General features: G+C 45.8%; 1 protein-coding gene across 1 annotated transcript in view; it reads right to left on the reverse strand.

The window, feature by feature from the left end:
- Positions 1-11,180, reverse strand: part of Psmd9 (proteasome 26S subunit, non-ATPase 9) — a 20,729-nt gene extending 9,549 nt beyond the window's left edge. Inside the window, exons 1-2 of the mRNA XM_005344423.3 lie at positions 10,969-11,180; positions 3,680-3,782 (exon numbers count right to left, since the gene is read on the reverse strand). Of these exons, the coding sequence (XP_005344480.1) occupies positions 3,680-3,782; positions 10,969-11,106 (241 nt within the window). The 5' untranslated portion in view covers positions 11,107-11,180. The remainder of the gene's footprint in view (positions 1-3,679; positions 3,783-10,968) is intronic.
- Between the last annotated feature and the right edge of the window lie 294 nt (positions 11,181-11,474).

Below are 11,474 nucleotides of genomic sequence, written 5' to 3' on the forward strand. Positions count from 1 at the left end.
GGAACTAGCTCTTGTAGACCAGGCTGGTCTCGAACTCACAGAGATCCGCCTGCCTCTGCCTCCCAAGTGCTGGGATTAAAGGCGTGCGACACCACCGCCCGGCAGCAACTTTCTTTTTATTTATGTTCTTTATGTTTATGGGTGCTTTGTCTATGTATATTTGCACACCAGAAGAAAGCATTGGATCCCCTGCAACTACAGTTATAGATGGTTACAAACTACCATATGGGTGTTGGGAATAGAACTCAGCACCTCTAGAAGAGCAAACGGTACTCTTAACTACTGAGCTATCCCTTCAGCCTCTTCTCTGAAATCTTGTACAGGAAAAAAAAGACATAAGACCCTAATAATTCAGTGTGGGGCAGGCAACTACTACCGGGCTCCTGCCAACTGACATGGCTCAAGAGACAAATCCAGTGCTGCCAAAGTTTTGATTTTCTAGAAAGGTCAAAAACTGAGGGCTTTGACAGGAGAACAGCCTCTAATTTTTGAGTGTTAAACACTAGTTCATAACATTTAACCAGGGGCTGGAAAGATGGACCAGCAATTAGAAGGACGGCTGCTCTTTCAAAGGACCCAGGTCCAATGCCAGCACCACATAGATGCTCACAACCTTTTGTAACTCTGGTCCCAGGGCATCTACTGCGCTCTTCTGGCCTTTGCAGGCACCGGGAACACATGCTATAGGCAGCAGGCAAAACAAGCATACATATAAATAAACAGTGAAACTAAATGAAGAACCACCATGCCGTCCATCAGGGCCTGCCTGGAAGCCAGTCCTGCATGCACTGCCATCTCAAAGACAGCCTGGCACTGTCATTCCGTTTGCCAGCCCACACCTGGCATCCAGGGGTCACAGACTCTCCATCTCTGCAGGAGCTTTGACCGTGGGCTGTTTGTTTACCTAACCTGGCTTGTCACTGTAGAGCAAAGAGGAGGCCCTCAGGCATTACAGGACTTGGGGGCTCAGCCCACAGAAGCAAATGTGAGGGGAAAAAAACAAACTGACTCCAGATGAGGAAGGTTTAAAGCAGAGTCAGTGTCATAGAGGTCACCACGACTAGAAAAGCCACACTGAGCAGGAAAGGCCACGGGGAGCCCCAGAACCTCCAGAATCGCCTGCATAATCTATATCCACCACGCAGCTGTGCGGGAGAGGAGGAATGGCTTGGTCGCTAACACATTACAGCTCCACTTCAGGATTCAAAAGGCTTTCATCTCCTGGGTAAATGTTTCTGCAGCAATTGATTCAAAACCAAGTTAAGCTGTCATAAATGTACCATGCTCACGCTCGCTGGTGACTAGAAGAAACTGGGACAGAGCGGATGAGACCTCTCTGCATTATTTTCCCAATTTCAATGCAAGCCTAGGACTAGTCCTTAAGAAAAGTCCCTGTTTAAGAGTACAATAACACATGAGAATACTTTCTCAAAAGAATACTAAAAAGAGGGAATTGTTCAACCATGTTCTTTACATATAATAAAGTCATGAAGATGATATAAAATTACCACAGAGAGTAGAACAGTGTAAAAAGTCCAGAAATAGGCTAAGCCTAACTGAAAACCTACGCTGGGATTGGGGTGTAGTTCAATGGTACAGTAAGTACTCAGCATCAGGTCCTATGTTCCACCCCCAGCAACGCAGAGGCACAAGAGTGTGCGGGCGCGTGCACACACGTGCACACACACACACACACACACACACTGATGCATTTCAAGTTAATGGGAAAAAATGGTGTTAAAACATGAAGTTAATTATTTGAACAAAAATCCGCATTTCTCAAACTTCCCCAAGGTCCTGCTAATAGTGTGGAAGAGAGTGGGCCACTCACTGGGGCTTAGAGGTCTAGAGTAAAGCCCAGAATTTCCTCACACCTGGCTGTCTTAGGGTGGCTTTCCTGTTCTCGGCATTTCCTGTTTTTTTTTTTTTTGTTTTTTGTTTTTTGTTTTTTGTTTTTTGTTTTTCGAGACAGGGTTTCTCTGTGGTTTTGGAGCCTGTCCTGGAACTAGCTCTTGTAGACCAGGCTGGTCTCGAACTCACAGAGATCCGCCTGCCTCTGCCTCCCGAGTGCTGGGATTAAAGGCGTGCGCCACCAACGCCCGGCTTTCCTGTTGTTTTAATGTAAACTGAGCCTTCTTGAAACCAGAATATTCAGGGTAAAGAGGATGCTCTGAGGTGCTCAATCATCACACTGTGGCTTTAAGAAACCTTGCATCTTACTCTGCATACTATTTTTATGAAGAAGGCCTCATTACCAAAACACTCTGCAGATGTAGCCAGAGCTGGAGTGCATTCAATGGAAATGATTAAGTGCAAATGGCGGGTGATTAATCTCCTGGTGTAACTGGGATGGAGGACTGGTTATCTACCAGTGCCAAGAAAAAGATGCTCACATCCTCATCTCCAAAGCCGGGGCACACGTGACCTCATGAAACAAAACAGAGCGCACAGGTCAGGTATAATTAAGGATCTTGAAAGGAGGGTTGAGCCAGGAGGGCCTGATATCATCCCAAGGTCTCAACAAGTTAAAGAGGGAGACAGGAGGACCACAGAAAAAGACGAGATAACAGACCAAAGGCTAGAAAGATATGATCACTACTTCTAAAGACAGAGGATGGCCGAGAGCCAAGAGACACAGGTGGCCTCAGGAAAGACAAAAAATACACCCTGCCCCCAGTCTAGGGGGAGCCAGCCCTGCTGACACCTTGATTTTGTCAGTGAGGCTATCTGGACGTCTCACCTCCAGAGCAGTCAGAGACATGTGTCTGTAGCCTGTCAGGGCAGAAACACAAGCCTAAAACCCTCTCCAGGCGCCACGCTCTGCTAGCTTCTTCATTAAAACCAACAAGCACATAGGAGACTCACTTAGGACAGTGCGGGCCGCAGTGGACTAGTCTGCCCAGCTTTCCTGGCAGGCAGGGGGACTGTGAGAGAAAAATGTTAATTGACACAAAGAGTTGAGGGTAGGGTGCCAAGACCCTTCCTTCTGTCACCTGCCTCCTGCCCTGAAGAAGAGGCAGAGACTGATTTCTGCTGACCCTTGTACTGCATGCATACTTCAAGGGTCCCCACTGAGCGCCAGTCCAGGTCTTTTCTGTTTGAATGGTGGGAGTCAGGTCAGTACCCTAAGAAGCTGAACCTAACCTCCTTCATGGATTTGATGGGGCTGGTAAGCAATACTGATATGGGCTTCCACTGTTAATTCAATAAACTTCCCATAAGGAAGGAAAGTTCCGTTCCTTGCTTTTTGCTTTCTTGTACAGCCCAGACTGGCCTCAACTCCTGATCATTACAGCTGGGCACCACCTCGCCCAGCCTGAACCAAGGTTTTGATTTTTGTATTTTGGGTTTGTTTGTTTTAGACAGGGTCTCTCTACAAATTGCTGTCATGGGACTAGCTCTGTAGGCCAGACTGGCCTTGACGTCACAGAGATCTGCCTGTTTCTGCCTCTTGAGTGCTGGGATTAAAGATGTGCGCCACCACACCAGGCTTTGAAGGAAAGTACTTAAAATAGAAAACTAAAACCATTTACATGGGACTCTTCAGTTCTCAGTCACGCAAGGGTAACAAGATAGTTTGTCACAGCAGAAAAACTTCGTAATGCTCAACACCAGTCATTCCCCTGGGTCTTCAGCACCCCAGCACAGGCTGAGCCAGAGCCCAGCAAGGGTCACTCACAGATGATGTTGTGCCTTGCTGTTCGGACCTGGTACAAGTCCACATCTGCCCGGGGATAGCCTTCACAGTCCACCAGCGGCTCGTTCATCCCAATTCCTTTTTGCTGGAGAAAAGACATGTGGTTAAACAGGTAAGAACATCGTGAGGCAATTACCTAGTCCCTTGTCCTTCTAACTCATGACAAAAGTGACAGTAAGGGCCGCACAGTAATCTCTTTAGCACACACCAGGCTCTTTAGCTGTGTCCTTGCAGCTACCCTCTGCAGTGGGTACCAATGAAAACAGGGAGGCAATAAAGATGAGCCAGTGGATAAAGATCTGCCATCAAGATGAACAATGAGTTCAGTTCCTGGGCCCACATAGAGGCAGAAGAGGAACACAAATCCCACAAAGTTGTCCTCTGACCTCCACACACTCTGTCACCAGCGCCCCTCACACGGTACACACATTAATAAAATGAAGTCTCTAAAATCATAATGCAAGCGATGCATGAGAACAGTGCACACAGAGCGAAGATCCCAGGGCTGGACTGCAGCTCAGAGCACAGCACCTGACTGGTATATGCAAGACCTTAGATTTGATTCTCTGCAGTATAAAAAATTAATAAACGGGGCTGGGGCTATAAGATGTAGCTCAGTTGCTATAGTGCTTGCCTAGCATGCATAAAACCCTGGTCTCCACCCCCAGCATTGCATAAGCCACTGTGGTGGTGAATGATGGGGAGGCAGGAGGATCAGAAGTCTGAGGTCATACTTGGTTACACAGTATGTTCAGTATCAGTCTGGGATACATTAGATCTCTCTAAAACCAATTAATTAAAGTTACAACAAAACACTCAAAGAGCCTTCAGAGGTTCCCTCCAGTCCCATCCCCGGCCTGACCCCTCCTACTCTTCCCTCCCAGCAGCTGACACCTTGCTGAAGCCTTGAAACAGGAGGGAGTAAACATTACAGAGATAAAGCTGGGGCCAGGTTTGGACTCTTCAAAAAATAAATACATAAATAAAAAGAAGAGGCCTACCAAGATTCTTTTCATCACTTGATGGTACTGGTCACCACCAGACAAAGAAACTAAGTGGCTGGGAATTAGGGAAAGGGGAGAGCTTTTGCATTTGATATCCATTAGAGGTTCTGAATCTGAACATTGGGAATATATTCCCTACTCAAAACAATCCATCCATGTTACTGCTTTCTAGTCAGCTGCACTGTGTTGACTCAGGCTGTTCTCAGTTCTCTAGCCTCAGCCTCCTGAGCCGCTGGAACAGAGGCTCTGCTATTTTCTCTAGTGTTTATGTGAAGTATACTCTCACACTATAGCTCAAGTTGACCTCATACTCACGGTAATCCTCCTGCTTCAGCCTCTCAAGTACTGGGATTACAGGCCTGAGCCACCACACCTGAAGTTTGTTCTGAAGTTCCCACATCAATCAGTGCACAGAGCATGCTTTGCACTGAGGTGGGCAGGAGCTGCCCAGCTGCCTAGACTTGGAGCTCAATCCCAGTTCTGTTATACACAAGCTGGGCATCTTTGTCTAAGACACAGTCCAAGGCTCAGTTCCTCAGCCACACGCCGGGAACACAACACTCCCCCGCTGAAAGACTAACACACAGACTTGAATGAACGCCTAGCAGAGAGCCAGGCCATGCAATATGGTGACTGAATAGCAGCTCCCAAATATGTCCACATCCTGCTCCCCAGAACCACTGTGACTTTGTGAGGAAGGATGGGATCAAGCCACAGATCTCAAGGTAAGCAGAGACAGGAGGATTGTGCCAGTTCTCTTCAGTTCTCCAGCACTCAAGGACAATACTCCCATTTGGGGCTAGTTGTTACAAGTCTAGGCTCCAGACTAATCTGGGATTAAAACAGTTGTAATATAACAGAATTCATATACACATAGCGGAACCACTGAAAATATACAAGCCCATGGTTTGCAATATGTTCAAGAGTTAATCACCACCACCACAATCAGTTTTAGTACATTTGCATCAACACCCTCCTAAAAAAGAAAAAAACCAAACAACCTTGGACAGCCCACTCCAACAATCCCAGCATTCAGGAGACTGAGGCAGGAGGATATGGAATTCAAAACCAACTTGACGCTGGGCGGTGGTGATGCACGCCTTTAATCCCAGCACTTGGGAGGCAGAGGCAGGCAGATCTCTGTGATTTCAAGACCAGCCTGGTCTACAAGAGCTAGTTCCAGGACAGGCTTCAAAGCTACAGAGAAACCCTGTCTCGAAAAACCAAAAAAAAAAAAAAAAAACCTGACTACAAACCAAGACCTTATCTCAAAAAAAGAAAGAAAAGGAAAAGAAAAAGGGGGTTTTCTTAAAGACACGGGAGGGGCATGTAGAGACAGCATGACCAACCTCCCTTAGACCCATGAGCAGACACTTGCATCCTCCCCGTCCCAAACCTCTGCAACCACTAAACTACTGCACTGGAGAGGTTTGGAGACTCTAGAAAAATGTCTGAGACTTATAATCAACATAGGGAGAAGGTTTATTTGGGCTCACAGTTTTCAAGTTTCAGTACAGAACTGGACAGTAACATAGTATATATGTATGTAGTATGTATATATGTATGTTATTTTTGGACACTCATTGTTTTTAGCTTTATGCACAGGCAGAACATCCACATGGAGGAAACCACTTCCATCATCCTGGGAGCAAAAAACAGAAAGGACTGTGGCTCCACTACTTCTGCATGCTTCCAATGATCAACAGTAACTACCCCAGCAAGGACACACCTCCAATGATCAACAGTAACTACCCCAGCAAGGACACACCTCCAATGACCCACAGTAACTACCCCAGCAAGGACACATCTCCAATGACCTACAGTAACTACCCCACCAAAGGCATGCCTCCAAAGACCTACAGAGCTCCATCTCTTAAAGGTTCCACCATGCCTCAAGAGCATCACCCCGGACACCAAACTTTTAATATTCAGGTCTTTAGGGGAGACTTCAGAGATTCAGAACAGGACATTTCATATACATAGAACCACACTCACACACTCTTATAAGCCCAACATGTGGCAAGCCAAAACAGAAAAATTACAAAATTACAGAGTGAGTTCAAGCCTAGTCTGGATTCTTACCCAGATGTGTATCAAATAAACAAGCAGGTGTAGTGGTGCTGACCTATAATCCCAGCACTCAGGAGGCTTAAGCAGGAAGATTGCCAAGAGTTCAAGGTTAGCCTGGGCTATATAGTAAGTACAGGGAACTAGCCAGAAGCACACAGTAAAATGTGAGAGAAGACATACAATTCATGGTGTTTTGTAAGTTCTTTATCACAATGTTTTTGAGGTTCATTTACATTATAGCATGACTATTACTAATTATAGTATGATTAATTCACTATTCCTTTTATTATTCCAAATAATAGCCCACCATATGGGTAGACTATATCTGTTACCTGAAGAATAACTGTGTCATTTTCCACTTCTTGGATATTTTAAACAATGTGTATGAATTTTGGGAGGAATATATATTTGCAACTATCATAATTATCACATTGGAGGAATGGAGTTTTTTTGGGGTTATATAACTGTTTAATTTTTTTGAGAAGCTGCTAAACAATTTTGGACAGCAGTTACACCATCTTACAGTTGTATGAAGCTTCCTATTTCTCCGTGTTCCCCCTAAGATATTACCTACATTTTCATTATACCCATCCCTAGCAAGTATAAAGTAGTATCTCGCTATGATTACATTTCCTTAATAGCTATACTTAGCATGTCTCGCTTTTAAGATTTATTTTGTGTATGAGTGTTTTGCCTCTATGTATGCATGCGAACCATGTGTATACAGTGACCACAATGGTCAGAAGAGGCATCAGGTCCCCGAAAGAGGAGTCAGAACTGGTTTTAAGTTACCATAAGGGTGCCGGAAACTGACTCCAGGCCCTCTAAATGATCTTGATCAGTGAGTTGTCTCCAGGGCCTGTTCCAGATGCGTTATGTGCTTATCAACCATACATATTTTATTTGAGGAATGTCCATTTATAGCCTATGTCTTTTGCTAACTTTTTTATTTACTTGTGTATTTATTGCTGCTTTTACTATATCCCAGGCATTAGCTTCTTATTGGATGATCTGCAACCACTGTCTCCTCTTTTCACATTCGTGACTAAGTACTATGAAATGCAAGGTTTTATGTATTTTTTTTTTTAATGAGTGACCTGTCTGCATGCATGCCTGCAGGCCAGACGAGGGCATCAGATCCCATTACAGATGGTTGTGAACCACCATGTGGTTGCTGGGAATTGAACTCAGGACTTCTGGAAGAGCAGCCAATGTGTTCTTAACCAGAGTCATTTCTCCAGCCCCAAAATGAAAGGTTTTAATACTTGTATCATTTTCCTCTCTCTTTACCTTTTCTCTCTCTCTCTCTCTCTCTCTCTCTCTCTCTCTCTCTCTCTCTCTCTCTCTCTCTTTCTCAGCAGGGTCTTACTACATAGCCTAGGCTTCCTACCAAGAGCCTGTTTCAAAAAAAACAAACAAAAAATCAGAGCAGATATTTATGCTAAAAGCCCTCAGCAATCATACAATAAATTAAAGGCAGTTAACACACACTATCGCCTTATATTTAAGAGAAACTAGCAAATAGCCTCAGATTCCATGTGCAATGTAATTATAAATTTCCCTCTTCTTATTTGGTTTTTATCGCATGTGCATGTGTGTGAATGCACCCGTGTGTGCACATACGCATGTGCAGTTAGAGGACAAGCTCCGGGGACATCCTCGGGAACATCATCTACCTCCTTTGAGATAGGGTGTCTCACTGGCCTGGAACTCATCAATCAGGCTAAACTGGCTGTCCAGAAACCCTGGCGATCTTCCTGTCTCCACCTCTCCAGTTGGGATTACGAACATGAACAACTATACCCGTGGATTCTAGGGGCTGAACTCAGGTCTTCAGGGATGCACTTTACAAACAGAGCTCTATCTCCAGTATCTCCCCTCCCCCACCCCACCGCTGTTAAGACGGGATCTTGCTATTTCACTACATAGCCCTGGAACTCTGTGTAGACCACACACTGGCCTTGAACATGGGACAATCTCCCAGCCTTTGCCTCCTAAGTACTGAGATTGCTAGTATACATCACCACATCCGGCTAAATGGTAAACAGGAGGCCAATACCAAAGAATAATAATACATGAGATGTTTGATTCTACTTGACCAACCCCGAGGGCTGAAACCCACTTGTGACTTTAAGCAAATGACTTCTCCTTTCATATGTATAAATATTTATATGAATAGACACACATTTTTAAAAAGTGATTTGTGTTTGTTACCATGTCTGTTTAAACGTATCCACGAGGGTATGGAGTTAGAGGTGTCTGTGGGACGTGTGGACTGTTATATAGTAGGGGCTAGATCTGATCTCCAGTCCTCATGATTGTGCAGCCCTTGTAACTACTGCACTCTCTCTCCAGCCCCTGATTTTGCCTCTTTGAGCTTCAGGGGCACATACCAACTGAGCAGAGTAGCTGTGACAGTTTCCTGATAGCACACACAGTCAGTACGGTTCGGGCGTCGGGTCAGCACCTGGTAAGACGGTACCTAGTGGTACTGCTGTGGACTATCAGCTAAGCTGTGTCACGTTGTTTAGGCTGTGGAACATCTGTTTAATGATGCAGAGATGTGTTGCTTTCTTTTATGTTCCATTTGTTTTCCCCTGTGAAGCTGTGTTACGTTGCCTGCCTAAAACACATGATTGGTCTAATAAAGAGCTGAACAGCTAATAACAGAAGAGGGATAGGCAGGGCTGCAAGGCAGAGAGAATAAACAAGAGGAGGGAGAAAAGGAGAAGGAGAAGAGGATGCCAGGGGCCAGCCACCCAGCCAGTCTCAGAGGAAGATGGAAAGAAAAATATATAAAGAAAGGTAAAAAGCCCAGAAGCAAAAAGTAGTTAAAGAGAAACGAGATAATTTAAGTTAGAAAAGGTGGCTAGCAACAAGCCAGGCTAAGGCTGGGCATTCATAAGTAAGAATAAGACCCCATGTATTTCTTTGGAAGCTGGGTGGCAGACCTCCAAAGAGACAAAAGAAAAAAAAAAACTACATTTAACTAATATCCACAACACGGCACCTCCACGTGAAACATCATCCTCTTAGTCCCTTCTACCCAGCCTATCCGGGTCTGATTTTGTCTCCCCTTCCTCTACAAAGTGACTTGTGATTTTTTTTTTTAAGATTTATTTATGTATTATTTATATAGTGTTCTGCCTGCATGTATACCTGCATGCCAGAAGAGGGCACCAGACCTCATTATAGATTGTTGTAAGCCATCATGTGGTTGCTGGAAATTGAACTCAGGACCTCTGGAAGAGCAGCCAGATCTCATTACAAATGGTTGTGAGTCACCATGTGGTTGCTGGAAATTGAACTCAGGACCTCTGGAAGAGCAGCCAGTGCTCTTAACTAACCTCTGAGCCATCTCTTCAGACCGTGACTTGTGATTTTAAGAAAAAAAAATGTCTGCTTTGGAGGAAGACAAATCATAGAACCTGACCCACCACTGCCACTTCCTAACCTGGCAAGCATTTGCTCCACTCTGGGCCTCAGTTTCCCCCTTTTACAGTAAGGATAATGGGCTTTACCTGACACTCAAAGCAGTCCTTTCTAGCGCTGCCAGGAGTTTTCCTGAAATGCAGAGTCTGTTCCCCACTCCAATTAGAAACTGCATTTTATTTAATTTTTGAGACTGAGTCCAACCAATATAGCCCAGGCTGGCCTCGAGCTAACTATGTGGCCAAGGATAGCCCTGAACTCCAGATCCTCCTGCCTCCACCTTCCAAGTGCTGGGATTACAGGTAAGGCTGCCTCTCCTGGCTATAGCCTAGCCTACCTTTTAAAAGGGGCCCAGTTAATTCTCACTGATGACGTTTATTACGGCCCAACGAAAAGCGGGTGGCAAGGCACGCCAAACCCGGGAACGTAACCCATGGACGGTGACAGAGGTGACTATCATACGCCTCAGCAAATATTCTATCTTTGTGACCATGAAGTTTAACTAATGCTTCAGGCCTGTCATGATGGCTCCGCCCTGTAACTCCTGCACTTGGAAAGCTGAAGCAAGCTCAGGAGTTCGAGGCCAGCGTGGGCTGCATTTAAAAACAAAGTTAAATGCTTCCGCAAATGAAAATAGGTCCCACGTCAAGGGATTGTTAAGGGGTAACGGATGGAAAGCGCTTAGTTAGTGCTTGGCAGGCACCCCTGGGCCTCGCGTCCACAAGCCTCGCCCTCCTCTCCGCCCGGAGCCCTAGCCACACTCACGCTTTCCAGGATGTCGTAATTAGCTTTAATCTGCGCCTCGATCTCCTCCTTGCGGCGCATCAGCTCCTGGATGTCACTGACGGCGGCCGCACGGGCCTCGGAGGACTCTGCCTTACGCGGGGCTTCCTCACCAGACATCGCGGACCACAACCCGCGGCGCCGGACGCTCGGTTTCCCGGCTACGGACGCCGGCAGAGACGGCGACTACGGATCCCTCCAAGGCCCAAATTACCTAGGCAGCGCTGGAGTGCCGGGAAACACAGAGGGTGAAGCTTTGACCACCGGAAGCCCCAGCTAGATACACCACGTGGTTTTGCGATGACTCGGCAGGCACGAGTGGAGGCACGGACAGCCTAGCCCTTTCATACTCTCACTTCCCAGCTGATTTTCTTTCCTTTTTTTCCTTTTCCTTCCTTTCTTCATCCCTCCCTGCCTCCCTCCCTCCTTTCCTCCCTCCTTCCTTCCTTCTTTCTTTTTCTTCTTTTTTTTCTTTTTTTTTTTTTTTT

Source organism: Microtus ochrogaster, chromosome 2, assembly GCF_000317375.1.
Source record: "Microtus ochrogaster isolate Prairie Vole_2 chromosome 2, MicOch1.0, whole genome shotgun sequence".
Classification (NCBI taxonomy): Eukaryota; Metazoa; Chordata; class Mammalia; order Rodentia; family Cricetidae; genus Microtus; species Microtus ochrogaster.